The sequence below is a fragment of the Linepithema humile genome, chromosome 7 (genome assembly GCF_040581485.1).
Source record: "Linepithema humile isolate Giens D197 chromosome 7, Lhum_UNIL_v1.0, whole genome shotgun sequence".
In the NCBI taxonomy this organism is placed as follows: domain Eukaryota; kingdom Metazoa; phylum Arthropoda; class Insecta; order Hymenoptera; family Formicidae; genus Linepithema; species Linepithema humile.
Genome location: NC_090134.1, coordinates 8,530,474 through 8,551,861, shown reverse-complemented (window position 1 = coordinate 8,551,861; position 21,388 = coordinate 8,530,474). Strand labels below are relative to the sequence as shown.

The 21,388-nt window shown below is 35.4% G+C and overlaps 1 protein-coding gene across 1 annotated transcript; it reads right to left on the bottom strand.

Moving 5' to 3' along the window:
• Positions 1–4,033: 4,033 nt before the first annotated feature.
• Positions 4,034–15,313, bottom strand: LOC105675789 (uncharacterized). Its single transcript, XM_012373199.2, has 3 exons — positions 14,903–15,313; positions 5,850–7,685; positions 4,034–5,609 (listed from the first exon to the last, which is right to left on the bottom strand). The coding sequence occupies exons 2-3, from the start codon at positions 7,616–7,618 to the stop codon at positions 5,378–5,380; spliced, it is 2,001 nt and encodes a 666-aa protein (XP_012228622.1). The 5' UTR covers positions 7,619–7,685; positions 14,903–15,313; the 3' UTR covers positions 4,034–5,377.
• Between the last annotated feature and the right edge of the window lie 6,075 nt (positions 15,314–21,388).

Here is a 21,388-nt window from a genome sequence, read left to right as displayed (position 1 = left end):
TAAATTTTACCAGTTTACGTCGTAAACTGCGGAGTAACGAAGACGCGAACCACTGCAAAGGAACTCAAATTACCGCCCACTATTCTGTGTAGAAAGACATTACAATTCGATGTCGTCAAAAAAATTTATCGTTATGTTTCGCGTTTTGTTAAAACTACACTTAGATCTCTCAAACTATATTAAAAGCTTTGAATATCTCTATTTCAGAAAATATATTCTATTTTACCTTTCATAAAAATATAATAGTAAAAGTTAATATCCAATATTCTCATATCAATATCCAATATCCTTGAATATGTCGTTAAAGAATATTATTTTAAAGCAATATGATAGCTTGATAAAAACTGTAAGATAAAAACTGTAAGATGCAAACGAAGCGGTTTGCATCTTACAATTACGAATTTAGGTGTAGCCTCTTTCCGACAGGCTCTCTGCGCTACTCAATTTGCATAGTATTGCTTGCTGCCGGGTGATCGCTCGAAACTAAGCGATCATGCAAAAGTTTTAAGGAAAGGAAGGCGACACGAATTCTAATCATACTATAAAAATCTATCTGGTTTTACTTAAATAATAATTAAAAATAAAATCAATATTTTACTATGATTTAGTAGTTTCTATAAGCATTTGCTCATTGAAAAATGAAATAAATTACTGTTTTATATGTACATTATATTACTATTTTATACTATATTTTAAATAAAATGTTTCTTTCTTATAGACATGTTATACTGAAACAGCAATCTATTATCTGTATTTTGCATCATACATAACTCTCACACACACAAACAAAAATTTTAATTATTATTATTATTCTCTCACTTCAATAACGGTCGGAAGAATCTTTGATAACGTCTCAATTTTCTCTTTGTAAAAATATTTACTAAATGAAAGAGAGATATAAAAAATTAGAAACAATGATAAGATGTAAAACATACCGTAATATTAAAAAGAAAATATTAAAAAATATATGTGTATGTATGTTTTTTCAAAAGAGAGGAGAAATAATATTCCGGTTCCTCCTTGTAAAAGTGCACTTTCGCAAAGAAGCGAGCACATATAGCTGTGCGAAAAGCGGACTGTAATAATTCATGTCCTCGGGGATTATATTTTCACTGACTATTTGAACACTTTCCAGATATCGTGTGCATTCAACCCTATTATCCTTACTGTACCGAAATATTCAAAATGTAGTGTGGTATTTTTCTAAATTTTCTTTAATAATAATATTTTACGCTGAGTTTAACGTGCAATAATATTAAAATATTTAGTCAAACTCATCTCTTCAAGAATCCGAGAAACAAAATTACGCCACCTACTTGACACATTTTCCTACTTGCTCTCCAGAATGCATACCTGAACAGCGACTTTCAATTCCGGTGGTTTTTTTTCGCAAAAAAATGTGTCAACGGTGACACTTCGTTGGGAACGACGATGTTACGAGTCACGAGAAACGGCCGTTGCCGAGAAACGGGGAAAACAAGATCTTCGTCGTCGGCAGTCGTCGGCAATGTTACTACAGCGGCATTGCATCTATTTTCCACCCCATCGCTCCGGAAAATTGCGCCTTTCGTCGGTTCGCGCCGATGCTATTCTCTCCGCAGCAGATGCACGCGAATTCTTTTCAATGTTCATTGCACGCGTTGCACGGTTCAAAACGATAGCACGACATAGAAGACGGAAAATTATTATAACTTAGACAACAAAGCAATTTCCGACCTTTGAAATACTTACGTCAGAAAAAAAAATTTTAATTTACGGAAAACCAATCTATAAAATATTTCATTAAAAAATAGAATTTTGATAGAAAATTAAATCATTATAATAAAGTTTCGATTGTGATAGTCTCTTAAACTAATGAAAATACACAAGTTTTTTATATTAGAGCAACTTGTGTTAATTTAAGTTAAGATACTTGAGAAACATTTTGTTTCACGATAATACAATTATGTTTCCAAATAAAAATTTAATACTAATTTAATAATAAAAACATATCGGGTTTATTTTATTTATATTTTACAGAATATAGATAAAACAATACTCTATATCTTATTTGCTTTAATATTGGTTTTTCATTTTGATATGTTGAAATATCGTAAAAGTTCCGCGATATTAAAATAAATGCTTCGATCGGACTTCAAATTGGTCAAGGAATCCATAGAAGAAAATGTCTCTGAAGGACGCTTTATATGTATGCGCGTGGGCGAGTTTCTATGGATGTATGTACTTACGTCATTGCGTATTTTCCAGTGTGGGCAGACGCCACTACCTACGTCACTGAGAGATGGTCCTGCGGTGATTGGTAAACCTGAAAAAAAAAACAACAATCAAAACTAAAAATTTTATTTATAGAAAAAAGGACGCTATATAATATATATATAATAATTAATTAATTAATTTGCAAACAATTAATACTTGCATATCTTCTGCTTTGTATTCTACATGAACCAGTATTTCAGGATTTTCGTAAAACATATCAAAACGTTATTCTATTGCAATAATTTAATTAAATTTTTTGAAAAGCAATTGTCGTAAACAAAATTTATCTTGTAATTCAGAAATGACACACGTGAAAATTAAAATAGGCAAACAAAAATTAAAAAAATGGAAATGTAACAATTTTCAGTGAAATCCTGATTTTGAAGATTGAAAATATAACCATTCAATGAATTCCCGTGAATCGTTTTCAATTCATCAATTTTTGCGAGCAATAGTTCGACGATAGTTCATATATATCACGAAAGGCTTAATAAATTTGGTATACGAGGATTAAATTAAATGCCGAGGACGAAGTATGAAGTACGACAAACTCAACGTGGTTTTGACGATTAATTGAATTTCAGGAGGATAGATAGAGAATAATGAAATTCCGGAGTTCGTCACCCGTCACTGATACTACTCGACAGCGGTAACTGTCAGCTTATGCGAACGACGAAAGTTACAATTAACATGATAATACACGAGCAATTATAAACTCCCAGACCTATAAATCTAACGCTGCAGCGACAAATAATTATCGTAATTGTGATAATTAATTAACATTATTAACATTATTAAAAATTAATCTCAAGTAGACTTAACTAATTTATTTAAACAATGGATTCTAAAAATTTCAAAGATCCATCAGTTTTTAATTATCATTAATTAAAAAACTGCGACGAAACTACGATATTCTTAAATTATATATATATATATATATAAGCTAGACAAATAAAACTAAATAAATTAGTAAAGGACAAACTATTGCGCGAACTTTGATATCTCGCAGAATAAAGGCAACATGTTGTGTTGAAGGATTAAGGAAGCAACTGTGATCGCGTAACGTTATCGCGCATGACGGGAGTTAAGCGGCCAGCTGGTCGAAACGAGTGGCTCTTCCCAGGAAAATTCTACAGGATTCCGTGTAGCCGCGAGACGATATCGCGTCGTTACGTGCAATTTCCTCTGTATTACTGCGCAGCGGATTTCTTCCGCCACGCAGACGTACACTTCGTCCTTGCTCCGTATGTTCGCGACCTCTATACCGGATGATCGTTGTCACCGGCGCTACAACATGTCTGAGTAAGAATTTCATGCAAATCGCCTTGACATCGACCGTCAAGCATGAATTTGCGCTGGTTTCATCGCCTCACGCGAAATTTCCATTTTATCGGGGCATTATTGCCGGTGATGTATTATATGTGTATTTCTCAAGCATCCCATCAACCTTAGATCCATAAACATTAATAAGGCGTTCGTAAACATCTTTACGGCAAGCTTGGAAATTTGAGTTATCATTCATCTCTGTAAATAGTTCGTCAAAATGTTTGTAAATTCAAACTTACAAGATTTTTATATTTTATAACAATAATAATAAAGACTATCACAAAAAAAACGCAAGATTCAAATTCAGAAAGATATGGAGACTTTTAGAATTAAACTTACAAGTAATTATTTCAAATTTGACGTAATTTATTTATTGGAACGAAAGAGGCAAAGCAGACATTAGAATAAAAATATATACTAAATATAGATACAAAAAAATATAAAACATATATATATATAAGTCTTCTTATATTTAGAAGTAGTACAAATCTATCGAACACATGTCGGTATGTTCAGTCAATTCCGCACACAATGTCAAAGTGCTATTTATTTCTATATCTAACTGTAATGGAAGTAATATATTGACAGATTTCAATGGCAGAAGTTGCAAAATCGTTATTGTACAAATGGCAGTCTGTTCGATGCTATTCGAGATCGTCTTCGATATTTCCACAAGAAATACGAGAGACTCGAAGAGCGCGTCTTCGTCGATAAGGGTAAACGCTATATGATATGCCTTTCTGCTTTCGTACAATCTTATCAGATCTTTTAAAGGGATCTTCGTGTGTCATTTCGTGAGAAATGAACGGGATCCTCGCGATATGAACCTGTCGCGGATTGAAAGCTAGAAATTTCATCGAAAGACAGACGAGTAAATAGAATTGTACGCCAATGTCAAATTCCTTCTTCCTTTTGCGCAACGCGAGAGACGGAAAAATTAAATCGGATAAAATTTAAAAAATTTTAAAAAGGCAATTAAAAGAGCAATCTCGTGGACGACGCTAATTGTGAAATTGTCGTGCGACATTTCTAGCAAACGAGCGAAATGTTATTATGCTTCCTGATAGAAATTCTTGCGAAAATAAAATCGCACGTAACATTATCGCTCAGTTTTCTCTTTGATGGAAATTTTCCCGAGTGCTCGTACTGACGTTCCTAAAAAAGAGACGCGCACGAGTCCTTTCCACAAAAGAGGAAAACGCGTACAAATCGAACTTCTAATTTTCCTAAAATGCCTTTTCAACTGACACTCTGCATTTTAGCCGTGTGAAAATAATCTAGTCAATGAAATCAGCACTATAAAACGCAACGATTGGCGGAAATATGAGAGTTTTATGAAAATTCGGACAGGATTCAACTTCGTTGAGTATCGTCGTAGAAATCTTATTGAATTACGTCATTAAACAAGATTACCGCCAATCAAAATTCACAACAAATTAGAATTCTATTGACTAGAATAATTGCACAGTGATGTCCTGCGGTTTGCATTGTCAACTAAACTCGGTCGGTGGCTTGACGCAACAAATCCGTTTGCCAACAATCACATGTCATTTCAGCGCAAACATCGGACGCTAGCAAAACAAGCGTAAATCGCTCTCATCGACCTAAGTATCGTGAAACCAAATCGTTTAATCTAAAAAATTAAGTCAAGTGCAGATTAATTAACCGTAACAGTAAATCACACGGACAGATTATCCGGCACGATGTGCGGCAAAGTTTAATTAAATCGCGGACGGCAGCTCTGCAAAACTTGTTGGAAGAGTCTTTTCCGAGCGAATATACTTCTGATGCCCCTTCAAGCATCGAAGCTCCTTTCAATCGCCCGTAATTTCTCCCGAGACATGGAGAATCTCAGGTTCTTCGAGTTGACGGTGGCGTAACGGGGCGCGCGAGGCTCGCTTCTCTCGTGCAATTGGACGGAAGATGTAGAATCCGTGGTGAGATTAAACACCTGCTTCGGAACGTCGTAGACTAGTGATTCCTGATGAAGAGCGATCTCGTCGAACGTTGAATTACACGATTGCGCGCTAAATGTATATGCATGCATTGCAATAATTAATATTATTTCAATTTTATGCATTCTATTATCTATCATTTTGTAATAGAAAATGAAAAAAAGTATAAAAATATCAAAAGTTCTATCTTATATCTATTATATTTACATATTTAGAATAAATTAGTTTTACATTAATTATTATTATATTATTAAATTATATATACATGTATATAAACTACTACAATTAATAGTAGCGTCATTCATAAATTACCTTAGTAGATCGTAGCTGCTTTTTGGAGATGAAGCTACCCATTCGCACGTCCTGGGATGCACATACGAGATGTTCAACGCAGGTATGGATAGAAGTGTAGACGACATAGATCTCAGCTCCTGTTCATCCAATCTTAGTTCCATGTTCGTACGAAGCTTCACCTCTTCCTCCTTTGCCGCCGTTCCCCCCTTCTCCATCTGATCCATCTTCGTCTGTGCAACGAAAGGGTGCTTGGGAATCTTGCTTTGGGATAGATGGGGATGCTTAGGAATCAACGGGTGCTCGCAAGACGCCTTTAGCTTCGAAAAGCTCGCATTCTTCGACGAAAGGTCAACATGCTTCCTGGAGGAGGAAGGTGTGCTGCGTATAGACACCCAAGAGATCGGATCGGAAAGTTCAGGGTCGTCCGTGAGAGTAAGTTCCCCGTGAGATACTTCGGTCAACACTATGCGAGGATTATCGGCTGTTCTTCTGCTGCTGGCGCGACATTCACTCGTGGTCTTCGCGTGGCCGAAGGTCCCGAAGGTCGGCGTTGTCGACAGCTTCTCATCGTGATCGGAAGACTTCTGCGGGAGAAAGGACAATGGGGACGGGAACTGCTCGGCGAATCCCGAGTCGACAACATGTTGCTGTTCCTTCCGCTGCTTCCCTCTCGATTTCCCGATGATTTTCTTGCAATTGAGCGACAACCTGGAATTGATCGCCGATAGCAGTTTCTTCAATGATTTCTTCTGCGACAGTCTCTCGCTTATCGCCGATGCCCACGTCACGCACACGCTATTGTCAATCTTGATCGGTCGCTTAAGCGAAGCGCCGATCTTGCACGGAGATTCCAGCTTGAAGCAGGACTGCATCGTTTCCGATTCCATGTTCTGAAAATTTTCTGAGTCTCTCGAAACGTCCATGGAGCGTGTCATGGTGATAGTCTGAGAGTATGAATCCGTGCTAGTGCTCAGCACGTCGTCGTGCGACGATTTCGAGGAAGACTTCAGTGACGGCAACGAACTCGAAGAGAGCTCGTGCTCCCATTTCTTGTCCTCGAAATTGTACAGATCGATCTGCAAGTTTCTGTAACTGTTGTCGTTGATGCCGCTCGAATCGCGGGAATTCGTCAAGATATTGTCAAGTGGATCTTCGTCCTTGTCCTCATCCTCCAAGAAACTTGAGAAAGTCATCGATCCATTACTTTTTGATTTATCTTCAACCTCGTTCTTCAAGGAACTGCAGAAAAATTGACCTATTTTCTTCTTTCTCGATGGAATATTTGGCAGCTCGCTCTCGGGGCCGTACATGTTGATCTTGGAAAAAACTGCCGACCTCGTCTTCAGGGCTGTGCTGTCGTTGCTGTTCGAACAGTGCTGATTAGGTGCCACAAAATCATTCTCGGCAACAGATTGGACGGAAAAAATCGTGGACTTCATCTTCAAATTGTTCGAAGCTGGCAGATTGCTGAATTCACACCCCGTCGGGCTCGAATCGCTCTTCTCCGCGTTCTTCCAGTTCCGAATGATTTCGAGGTTGTTGAAGAGGTCGTTTTCTTTTTCAACTCGGTTCCGCTGAACATTCTCCAAAGATGTCTTCATATTCATCTCGTAAGCCTGCACGATCTTCTTGACGAAGCTGCCGCCGCTCGAAGCCGACGACTCCGAACCGGAGCTGCGGTGGCTGCTCCAGTCGTTGAAAGTCGTCTCAAACTCCCGTATCAAGGTCTGCAGATGCGGGACGTTCGACGGCATATTTGGTAATACGCGTACTCCGTTGACAGGCATGCCGTGGCGATTAATGCTCTGTAAATATCAAGCTCAACTCGTGCGTCCTCGAATTGTCGATACGGAGCTACAGAAAAAAAATGTATACTTGAATATTATGAATTATATTATGATTAGCAAAAACTTTTAAATAATATTAAATTTAACAATACACAAACAGGAGCGATTAATATCCAACATTTTTGTTCTTATAAAGATATCAATAAGTATAAATCTGTTTCAATTTATTATATTTTAGAAAATAAATAAAAATTATTATTTAATTGTTTAATCATTTCTGTTGCTTTAATTTGATTTTTTTTGCAATATTATGGCATTAAGTATGTGTCTAAAGATTGCAAACAGTTGAATCTGATTTTGCACTTAGAGATCCTGCTTCAAGAAATAACAGTACGGAAAATACGTTATTAAAACTTTAGCAAAATCAAGAAAAGTAAGAAATTTAGTTTTAATCTAATTTAACTCACTAATATTTTTAGAGAAAATTTAATTCCTTCCTTTAAAAAGTTAATAAAAATAAATGTTAATAATACAAAATTCCTAGAAGCAAATCTACTGTAAATTTTATAAAAGCCTATTCGGCCATTTCTACATAATATGCTGATGACACATAAACGTAAGGATAATCCTTGAATCTTGAAGTAATATTCGAGTTATCTAGCCAATCCAGCTGACCCTTGCCTTTTCTATCGAGCGTTTCCCTTATCTCGCATTATTCGAGTCTATTGACATTTTCATGGAATAGGATAGTTTAAAAGAGTATTGAATTTAATTTGCAGTATTTTACGATGTCTAAATCTGATTCGAATAAAGTGTCTAAAAAGAGTGCGATAAAATATTAGCGTCTGATAAAATATAAATCTGTTTTATAAATTATTATATTTCAATTACAGACCACAAGACAGAAATAATATTCAATATCTTTGTTTTAGACATTTCTTAAGTGTTCATTGAATAACTAATTAGAACATCGACAAAAAATGATTATTTATGCTAATCAGAAGCATCTGCTTTTCCGCGACAGTTCCCGGCAGGAATGCAATGAGGCGCTTAACTCTTTACTACCTCAATTTGCTCGATTTCAATCCATCACGATTCGCTTATTTTCATCGAAGTAAACAAACACGTAATCGGCATTAGCTGCACGCATCTCCCTCACATTTTTCATTAAAATAAATAAAAAAATAAAAGCTAATGTAATAAAAGTAAAAAAAAAGAAGAAAATAGCAACGGATATAAATATTTCAATATCTTTCTGCTTTACAATTATTATCGAAAAAATATTTTCTGCGCGTATAAACGACTAAAAAAGTAATTATGACGGTAATTACTACAACAATTAAAATTAATTGATCGCGTGATTAATTTTTTGCGGCACTTTTTCATCATGTTTTAAACTCGCAATCTAAATTTTTGGTCTGCGTTACTTTCGCATCCGGCCTTCTTTCGGTGACGAGAGCATTTATTCCGACGTTCTCGTTATAGTGATAAAAGTCGAGCGATAAATCGACGAACGACCCACGACTGACGACGGCGCCAGTCGTAGCGGCGACGAGGAATCAGAGAGCAAAACGAGAACGTAAATCGTCGCCAAACGATCATGCAATCGATCCACGCACGCGATGCCGAGTAAAATTAATTTTCCGGGATACTGTGGCTGCTCTCTTATCACTCTCTCGTTCGACTATTTGCAGATAAATCTTTCCCTACACGTATTTTGTAAAAGTGCTCACACCATTTATTTGTATAAGTTTTAGTTTCGGTATTCTGTACTAATCATTTTGTTCTAATAGATAAAGCAATAAAATACAACTTCTAAGCAAGCGAATTCCCATAAAAATAAATACTCTGATTTCAGATATTTATGGAATAAATGCATTAAGTGTGATTTATGAAAATCAACATTCTAGATAAAATAGAAAAATATAACAAATTAAAAGTCACCGTATATTATGTGTGTGGGTGTTATCAAATTATAATAAAATCCATTTCTAATAAAAGCATTTCAGAAATTTATATTTGAATAAATATTAGTTATGTCGAATTTCACGGGTTTCATTAAACAAAAACAAAAACAATGCTTCCATGCATATTATTATCCTTTCGGCATCGATTGCCGAAGGGCGTCCAATGATACACCCACCCGAGTTTTCGCACAGGGTCGTTATACTACCGTCGCGTTGTTATTGTCGCAGAGCATGTTTATTTGCGGTTCGCCACGGCGCCAAATAAAGACTACTAATCTAACGGTTCGTTGCTCGCTAGATTATTCATCGTCGCGCGATAATTAATCGCGATTGATCGCCGCTTTGATTGTTAATCTCTTCAGCAAGAATCGTGCCGCATACGCATCACGTGCACAACACGTTTACTCTAATTTGTTGTCAATTCGCGTATACACTAATCTGCTAAGTCAAGCTACACCCGTAAACTCGAGTATCTAAAGAAGAGAAGGGGAAATGTAAATGGAGAAAAACGGCTAAATTTAAACTAGAAAATAAGATTTAAAAAAGAAAAAAAAAGAAAGAAGAATATAAACTCTTATTTAAAGCTATCTGCTAAAAATTAGAGCTTAGAAAACAAAATAATACGTACTATATCAGCAAACTTCTTCTCTTTGCTAGTATATAAAAAAAAATAAGCTTTTGCTCTTGGATTAAGGTAGTTTCAACGGTACAATCGTTGCCAAAAATATAGAAAGTAAGTAGAGTTAGATGTATACAGAAAATATGATAGAAAACAACAGACGAAACAGTTTTTGTTTCACTTGACTGTATCTTCACACGCAAATAACGATATACTTCTTGCTGCTATTTTTCTACTCTCCATGATATGAAATTATGTTATAAAAATTATTGAACAATAACGTGGTAAATCTTCGCAAAATTCAAATATGGCTTTATAACATATTTACCTAATTATATTCAAATTTTTGTAAATACTTCAAAAGTAGTTTTCCTATAATTAAACAAAATTGTCTGATTTTTGTCTGATTAGCCTACAAAAACCATTGAATAAATGACATGTTAAATAAATAATATTTTAATAACTATGCGATAAAATGTTCTAAAAAAATTTGAAATAATGCCTGGCATTGCACACATTTATTTCTTCAAGTTTCAAATAAATCTCGAATAATTGAGAAATCACTGGAATTATTTTAACGTCGTAAAATCAATTTTTTACAATTGTGATAAATGACAATAAAATAAAAGACAAAATTAATCAAAGAATATTTAATTAATTAATTGAGAGATTCAACAAAATGCAGCGTGAACAACACCATTTCTTTGTCACGAAGGAAGAAATAGAACTACCAGGCGTTTGAAAAAGTACAGCGGCAAATGCTACTATTTAAGAGTTTATCCAAAAGATATTACGTTGTCCCTTCAGGAAAGCATATTATTTTATTGCTACTTTATTTTATGGCAGTTCAAGAAAAAGATGGATAGTAAATTTCCGCGAATGAAAAAATGGCTCATGGAAAAATTGATATTCTTAAGCCGGCCCAGTTACAAATGGATGCACAGACAGGCCGATTTGAGAATCCTATATTACGATGCGACGGCTCTCAGTTTACGACCAGAAAAGATAAATAGCTCGCATTTATTTAGCGAAAAGGTTGCCCTCCCGTAACGACGAGTGCGAACACATTGAAGAAGAACGCGGATAGGGTAAGTACATCCCTTTGCATCGTCGTCTCAGTCAATTTTTCTTCGTCACATCCGGTAACCCCGCCTAGCAATATCCCGCGCCGTGCTCCTTTCTCGAGATGCAAGGGACTCACATCGGTGACTCAACGTAAATCGGAGCTTGATACATAAAGCTTCCCGATGTTATCTCTATCAGGCTCTCTGTTAACCCCTTTGCTACTTTCCCTACTTTGTGAATAATATCTATATTCTGAAGAATGTGCAAGGAAAAAACAAAATATTTATGGCTATCAACAATAAACTTGTTTTTCTTTTAAAATAAAATATGACTTAAGTCGCGCATTTTTTTGCTACCTCACGCAAATAGATTACGCGATTAATTAAAAATAACATGTTTCTTTGTCAATTCTTTGCAATAATTGCAACAAATGCGAGCACTCGGAAGCCTTTATGTACAATTATTTATTAATTTTTTAAATTAAACTTAATTAAATGTGTATTGCAGTGGAATCAATATAAAGAACGAAAAACAAAACAAAAAAGTTTCAAGCGCTGACCCGAAGTCTTGATACGGTCAGAAGGTTGCGTATACAACCCCGAGGAAAACAGGGTGTAAAGCGTTAATCTTGTCCGTGTCACGTCCGCTGCATGCGACAAACAAGACGCAGTCTCGTTCTTGGTCTCCCGCTCTCCCACTCTCTCTCTCTCTCTCTCTCTCTTTCTCCAACCCCGTGCGACAACACTGACGTCATTGTCCCTGTAAGTTGTTTTACATCTTATGCAATATGCATGAAACTGCGTTTGAATGCCAACGACACCGTGCCGACGAGGAGTATCGCGATATTGCGCGAAGCGACCAGCGCCGCGACGAAAGTGCTTAACGAGATCGATCGATCGCCGGGCGGAGAAAGAATCTTCCAGCAATCCTTGCCGCTCTAATCTGAGAGGCGTTAAACTGCGTATTAAGAATTCCAGCGGATCATCCTTCAATCTCGACCTTCGCGTCCTTGTCCCTCGAGGGAAAATAGAGAACCGGCGCAATTCATTATCTCAGGAAGAAATTGAACGATCCATTCTCTCTAATGAAACGTATACCTTGTAGGTCGAAAAATTGAATTGTCAATGTCGAAATAAATGGATGATCGCGCATCGATCGCGAATTGGCTCATTACTTGCTTTTGAACTTAATGCAATATTTACGTAATGAATATTAATTAGATTTATAAATATTAAATTTAATCACTAATTATTTGCTAAATTTGATTGTTTCTATCCTCATCTTTAACTGTGCTTACATTTGATTTTTGTTCTGCAATATCATTAATAAAAAATCTTATAACTATACTATCCCTGAAGATTTAGTTATTAACCATTTCGGCCCGACGATGATAAAATCATAAAGTAAAAATTCGAATATCAACCCTTTCTAACGAATCCTTAAAGTTTTAGAAGTTTTCCATCTTATGTCAATCAAGTGTCGGTTGCTTCATGGGAATATTAAACTTTTACGTATCCCGAGATAACAAGAAAAATCGATTTGCTATGACGTCAAACTAAAAAATTTCGCATTCAACCAGAAAAAATATTCCTAAGCCCCAAGATATTTGCCTGGCGATAAATAAAAAGTGTCACGGAAAAATTATATGTCGCAAACGCTAAAATCTTGTGTTCTCTCTAAACGAACGTGCGTGACATTACAAACAAAAAAACCCAGGATCATCGATTCATATTTTGTATTTAAATCAACTGCAGTTATATAGAAAATTGATTGATCGATCAGCGGAATACGATTTAATAATACTGCAAAATGTTATCGCTTCTGAATTCCCGTCAAAGCAATAAAGGGTAAACTAGTTAATGGACACGAGTTCCGCATCGATTCAATATATTCCTTTCACGTACGTAATCAAAGCTTCAGACACGTGTGTTCTAGTCTCTTTGACGGCGATTTTCGGATCAAAGATTCTGTGACCGTCGTCTGCACACGAAATTCTAACCAATCCTCGCGGCGTGGATTTAAATTTATCAATTTTTCGTTTGTGAAAACTTATGCCCAGAGGAAATAAACTTCAATATAAAAGTGTGTGTGTGTGTGTGTGTGTGTGTGTGTGTGTGTGTGTGTGTGTGTGTGTGCGTGTGTGCGTGCATGCGTGGGCGTCGCATGTGGCGTGTATGTGAAGAAAAAGAGTAATATTTCACAATGCGGCTTCTCGAAGCATAAAGCTGAAAGCCAGAGTTCTCTATCGGATCAGCCGTGTTCGCAAGCTTAGAGAATTGCATTTGAGATTGTAAAGCTTTTAGCCTACGAGGATATCTAATTGCCCTGACAATGTACAAAGATTGATATGACATCAAAGTAATGTATTATAAATTAATTTTTGTTTTATCTGTATTTCTTGGAAATGTGCAGTTAATTTTATCTTTCAGAGAATTTTATTGCGGATTGTATTTTTATCACGCTAATGCACGATTTTTTAATACAAAATGCATATTTAATATTAGTCATCAGAATATTTTAATTGAATTCGACTGTTTAATCAATTTTTCGTCCATATATAATATGGACTTAATTCAGAAAAAGTGAAATAATTTCAATGCACAAAATATGCTTGTGTGTATATATGTGTGTAAAAAAAGAATAATATTACACAATGTGTTTTCCTTCGCTTTTACTGCAAATTGACCTCGACTGTTAAATATTGGCCATTAAATATCCAAATAATGAAATTTTAAATAAAAGTTAAATTAAGGTTAATTCAACACTGAACTGTTCAACATTAATTAATTCGCGATATTTCGAAACTGACAAGAGAAAAATTATCTCGGAAATTCACAATAATAACTATGTGCTGTATAATTATATCATTATATCTATTGATTTTATTTCAAGTAAATTGCATTATACTCGTCTTTCCTTTTTAACTCTATTAAGTTTTGAAACTTGATTGCGTTGTCGAAGCAGACTATTGGAAATTTATAATGTCTCTCTATACGTGATGCACATAAAATAATACATAATTATCTAATTGTATGCTTTAATCGATTTTTTAATATACTATTAATGTACCTAATAATCGCACCATGCGTTTTCACGACATAATAATCCTAATCGAGCGGATTACAAACGAGAGCTTTAGTCATTCACAAATGAGAAGTACGTCGCATTATATAATCTCTTTACTTTCTTTGTCTCTTTGCAAACTCTTTGCAAAACGTAGAAAATAATTAAAAAAAAAAAACTAATTCTCAAATTTCTTATCAACACAATAACGATCGAGTGCAGTTCATCCATCTTTCGACCGCTTTCGCGCGAGCGCATACTATTATCCTGACGGCACCCGTGAGGATACATGTACCCGAAGAATAGTGCTTATCGCAAGGAAATTTTTATACAGCCATATATATTTGCATACGAAAATATACGCGCAAAATGTCCCGCGAAATGTCGCATAAAATATGTTATCAGTAATCTGCTTTGACAACGGCGACAAATTTGGAAATTTGATAAAACTGGAAGAAAAAGTATAACAAAAATGGAGAAAAAATATCATAAAAGTAAAATAAAATGGAGAATATACTAAGAAACGAAGCAAAAATATTGGATGGGGATTAAGAATTAATGGTGTGCGACCTTATAGCCCAAAAAGCGATTGATCTCGCAAGTGTGTCAAGTGTGACCGTTGACCCAACGTCGCTGCTCTTTTCTTTAAAGTGGAACGTCTTTTCAAGAATTCTCCCTTGTATAGATCGACTCTCCAAACGACTGTGTGTGCCAAGCTTCTGGCCGCTTCAAAGGATGTGCGAACGAAAAACAAACTCCTCGCGACCGCGCGTCGCGTCGTAGAGAAACATATCGTAAACAGAGATTTAGTAGCGAATAATATCACGGCAGATATAAACGTTCAATCGATGTTTGCACCACATGGAAAGTCTTAAGACAAGAGAAGCATGAAAAATTAGAAGCGGATTCTTTCGCGCAGAAATTTGACTGGCATTGATACGCGTGTCTTTGCGGAACGATCTCTAGAGTTCTACTATCGAAATCGGTAAATATGCGACAAATATTCATCACGCATACTACATGAATTCATATACGTATATATTTTCTTAAGTGGTGTATGTGTGAATTTGACTTCTCGCTGTGTCAAGCATACGAGAATGTATATGTTTCTTATGTGTCGTTTGCCGAATACTGACATTCATAACAGAAACCACACTCATAGCAATTATTCGGTCTTATACGAATCCGCCAAATTTTTAATCAATTTGCAATTTTAATTTTAATCAAAAATATTTTTCACTTTGCTTTGACATATTCTCTCAGTTTCTGCGTAATTTTCTGCGTAACTTTTTTTTCTTTTCCTGATTGACTAATGTTTTACAATTAAATAAAGCAGATATTATTTCTGTTAAAATTTGTTATCATAGATTAAAATTGTCCAATTTTTCGATAAAGGAGAGTTTCCTTGAAATTTCTTCTGCTAAGTTTTCTAAACTGACATTTTTTTTCTTTTTTCAAACTAAGATTTGCCGCAAGCAATTTTCTCGCCATGAAATTTCCCTCGACGCGTTTCTCTCACCTTAAAGTAAAACTATTAGCTCGCTAAATATGCGATTTATTTCGCGAGATTGCATTAATTTGTGCGATTTTCAAGTAATCATAGTTATCTTTGTTTTTAGTAAGTTATTTTTTATTTATTTAAATAAATTTAAAAACTTAAATTTAAAAATTATTTATATATAGTGTTTTGGGATTAATTCCTGCATATGTAAAATGTGTGTCAAGTAATCGCTGACTTCGAATATCGTCGCTTTCGTCTTCGAATGAAACGCTACCGAAGTATTTCCTCATCGGGGTCAGACAGCTCGGAGCCAAGGCTGCTGCGGAGCTGCTTTCACAGCTAATCCCAAACGGGATTTTCTTAGAAAAGGACTAAGGATGCGGAAAAGCCACGGAAACCAGATCCTCCTCTTTGGGAATTGTTAATTGAAATCACCTTGATATTATTCATGAAAATTTCGCAGAATTTGACCAACATATCGATTTTTGTGCACCATCGACTTCTATATATATTTCTGCAATCATCATATCTTCTATATATATTTCTGCAATCAGTATAAGTTTTCTAATTATGCGTATTTACCTCTAATTAGGTAAGCAATAAATTCGTCAATTTTATAAAAAAATATTATTTTTCCCATCAAAATTTTTCTTTCAAATTAATAAATTTCTGACGATAAGACGCAAACATTAGTGAATGTATATCTTGCAAATGTTGATGATAATATCATTCATGCGAATGTTTATGTCGATATCGCTTATGTGAATATTGACAGTTTCAAATTCAATGTCGATGAAATAGTATGGATAATATTGTTAGCGAGATCTTTGTCGATGATTTCAATGTAGCCTGTTGCAGTATGTAAATGAGAAATCGAGTTGAAAAAATGTTACGAATTTGTCTGTCCAATTTTTACTTGCAAACTGCTGCTCTATGTAACGAAATATACGTTTTTGTACATTGCATAATATCGACCCTTTCGATGTTTCCGATTTGCATTTAAAATTTTGTAATAATTTTTTAACCCAATATTTTTTTATTGTTTCGTGCTTTTTCTATTCGACTATTCATATCTTCTATGAAAGCAGAAAGTTCGTACAGAAAAATATTTCAGTTCCAGAAACTTTTATGCTACATTTTTAAATAGAAATATTTGCTTCGTATTCTTCTTTTCTCTACATGTAAGCTTCTTGCGAACAAGTTGTAATATAATTAGAAAGACTATGTGTAAAATCTTGGAACACGTGTTGAATAAAAATAATGTAATGGATAATCCCATTGTGTGTTGGCCTTGTCTAGAATTTTGCATTCGCCACTAACGTTAAAACGACTGTAAATCGCGGTAACTTACAGACGCACGCGCCGCGTGATCTGAAAAGAATATTGCGCAAAATAATACAAAACTCCGCCGCAGCGTCGCCGTCAAGTTTTCTCCGGCGGAATAAATCTTCGTGAAATATGCAAGCGGCATGCACTGTTTCCGACATTCCTGGCGTAAAAATGAAGCGCGATAATTACGCAAAGATGCACCGCGCGTTCTGTCACAGTTAGCAAAACCGTATAAATCGTGGAGTTTCACGTCACGTCGCACATACCGAATAGAGAAACTCTGGTCGGTTAATCTTCGTATTAATCTTAATCCACATGAAAGTTGCAAAATGTCGCTCGCGATGTTAAATGGTTTTGCTTTTTACTTAGGAAATTCTATTTATGCAAAAATATAAAATGGAATCTATGTTCTTAAAAGATTATGTTAAATATAAATCTCGATTCCTGTATAAATTTTGCATCTTAATGCATCTTAATGCTATGCATTTATCTATATTGCTATGAAATAATATTTGTTAGCAACCGTTCGATTTGCGCAACGTAGATTTGTGACGGTCTTAAATTTGTGTCGATTTCAAATCCTTCAAGAGACTCGAGAAACTGTAATTTCTAATTAATTCTCACAGAAGATTTGCACTCTCCCGAGATAATGAAGCATAACCGCATAGTAGGAGCAACTCTTCGCGGTGGTAAACCGCGAAAAGCGGCCGAGAAAATAAGTCGCGGGATAACAATGTCGGCCTAGCGAGAGTCTGTGCGGTCGGAACTGCGGAATTATCCCCTTTTCCTTTTTCGTTTTGCATGAAAATCGATGCGGAAGATTAATTATTGTTCGGTGTAGCGGATGACCCACTCTTGTCCCGTTTCCGCTTTCACGTTAAAGAAGACTCTCATTGTGGCACGCCACCAACTTATACGGCGCTGTCCGTTGTTGCACGAAAATCATTAAAGAGAAATTCATTTGAAAATTCAACGAAGAATTTGCAATTTGAAAGAGGCTTTAGTGCAAAGAATAATGCGCTCTTTCATGTGTGCTTATAATTAGTTACAAAAAAAATCGCTGTCTCTTTACTTTAATAAAAAATTACTTTTCTTTCATAATAAAAGTTATTTAATATTTCCTAAAGTAACTTTTTTTCTATACTAGATAGTTTATCAAAGGTAGAAGAGATCACATGTAAAAAAAGTCAAAATAAAACTAATGGAATTGTAATAAAAATAAAGCAAAAAAAATATGAGAAAATCATGCAGAATTCTTATTTCTCAGAGAAAAATCTTATACAAATCTCGTAAAATTTTGATGACTTTACAATATATACTTTTATACTTAGTATTCACAATTTCGTCTGAATTTCTTTGGCGCAATTGAGATAAGATAAAATTCAATTGAATGTTTATCTGATTATTTGTCAGTGCAAGAATTAATCGAGATCCTGCAAATAAAATTGCCCTCGAGAATCTTCCGCGATCTCCCAAAGGTCAACAAGAGAAGAGAATGGAATTCTCAGTACTGTATTTCACGTTGGTCGAGCTTAATTCGAGCACGTGATAGCCACGAGTGAAAATTGCCGTGCAGTAAAAACCTAAGAGAGCGAATGGTACCTGAAAACACCACCGCGTTGAGAAACTTCAAGAATTCTTAACGCTTCTCAAGTCTCAAATGTTATACAAGAGTTGCCATAAAAATATTAACATTATAAATTAATTTTTATAGACTTAAGATAAAAACTTTTTAGACTTAAAGTAAAAAAGTGAATAATGTCACAAATCTCCTTTTACTTAAATTAATTTATATAATTTCACTAAAAGAACTTGCTTGAAATTTTATGAAAATTTTTAATGCACTTTCTCTTTCTCTGAGGAATGCTAGTCGTTTTACTAGTCAATTCACGCCGTTCTTTACTGAAATCGTTATAGGCATACAATTTTTCTTACTTCTCGATTTCCCACGCCACACCGGCTGCATGCAAACGCAGTTTAAAGCACTAACGGCGCTATTAACTTGACAGCAGAAATTTATCGCATGCAACGCTCAACCTTCTCACTGCTCAGATGTTACACAGAGCATTCGTTATAAAAAATAATTGATATTTCGTAAACATACTTCAGTGCATTATTAGCATTCCAGACCTCGCGGCTCGCCTCCGAGGAATATTGGCCATTTTTAGAGTCGGTGCACAGTGAGTTTCTTCACTGAAATCGTTATAGGTATACAATTTGTCTTCTTTCTCAATTTCGTGCACAGTGTTAGCTGCATACGAATGCAGTTCAAAGCACTAACGGCGCTACTAAAGAGGCGGTAGGTGGAAGGTTATCGGGTATTTCTCGCATCGGGATGACGTTTCAGTGCGGGCGAACACGTTCGTCGAATATTGAATGGTCGTAAACGGAAATATTGATGGAATTGATATCGTAACAGCAACAATCATCCTTCGCCAACTATTTTGTTACTTTCAAGTGCTCGAAAGTCGGAAAAATAAGTAAGTTGAAAGTCTATAAATTTTATCAACGCTGTCTTGCAAACACACCGCGATTATTTATGAACACCACGCATCACAAATTTTATATTTTCTCGTCCGTCGTTCGATTCGTTCTCGTCCGTTCTCGTACGTCCGTAACGTTCAGTTCATACAACACGCGATGATAGAAGAATAATCGGAGCACTTGCGGCGATAAAACGCTACACCTACGGGAGAACCTTAAATCATATTTATCAGCGCAGATAAGTTATAATTCCAGTCAAAATTTTTATATCTTTAGGAATAGCATGATAAAGCTTCTGAATGAGCTAAAGAATGCAAATCTGGAAGAAAAAATAACGCCTCCCACACAGCTTAGATTCAGAAAAAATTAGCATCAATTTGAATAAAAAATTTGTTATGTAAATTGAACGTGCTGAGATGTAACACCATGTATGCAAATTAATCGATTTAAAAATTCATTTTACGTTGATTGCAATGTTTTCTCCTAAGCCTTCTCAATTTATTTATGAAAAGAAATCAGTGTCGGTTGTAATTCATCTTCGAAATGATAAGAAGTCTTTTACATATTTCGGCGATAGAAGTTTCCTTCCGATGTCTGAGGTTATTTTTTCACCGAGCTCGAGGTTGCAATTTGGCGAACATTCCTGGCGCCTGCGTGTAAAATTAGCGGACGCCGCGAGTCGCGCTGGGGATTTATTTTTTTCGCCGTATCCACGGTTGGCTCCCGATTTATTTTCGCTTATTGGCCGCTATCCAGATCTTCAGTCCATTCTCCTACTGCAGACGCGTTCTTAACAAGCGTGACGTGAGAAAAAGGTACCGTAAACTGAAGTTACTTTGCGACTGCAGTATCCCGATAATGGCGCCCGAAAGGATAAATCTGAATTCAAGAGCGTGATAAATTTAATCTTGCATTAAGCGGAAAGCAAAACGATATTATTATCGTTGCATTCCAGTTGAATTCGATGCATTCGCCAGTATTTGGCACTTGACGTATTCCCTTGAACTTATCGAAGCGTATATTTTTCTCTTACTTTGTTTGCATATTTTACGGATCAGTTTTTAACATTTTAAAAACTTTGTTCCAAATTTATTGTATTTGTAAAAGAGTCTCTAATTTTGTAAAATTTCTAAATTTGTAATTGTTAATCATTTTATATATATATCCTATAATATTTGTTTCTTATTATATTTTATAGAATCTTATAATCATTTCTTTTCTATTTTTGGGATTTTATATCTGAGATACTTTTTTATATGCTACATTAGAACTTTGCGTCTAAGTGCTCGTCGCGTTTTCGCGTACGCAAAATAAGCCAGTTTTACAGTAATTGCTACGGGTACTTCCCAGAGGAAATCGCTTGTGATACTCTTTCCTTTTTTACTTCGAAAAAGTTTTCCACGAGACACAGATAATAAACGCAATTGAGAAACTAATTTCTCGAGAATTGTGAACCTCGCAAGCACGTCACGGCGAAACTTCCCACATAAAAGCGGCAATTGTTCGCAAGTTGTGTATATATATATTGTTACGGACCGGGAAACGCATTCACATGCGTTCGTACAAGATATTCATTTAACAAATAAAATTTATTAAAATTTACACATTTTTGTCAAAACAATTATGCAAACTTAACAGCAATACAACGTTTTTCAGGTGAAAAAAAATTCTCGATATTTCGCGAAACGACAAACAATACAATAATACATTTCGTAGAAATGTTAACCTAAACCTCCGTTATT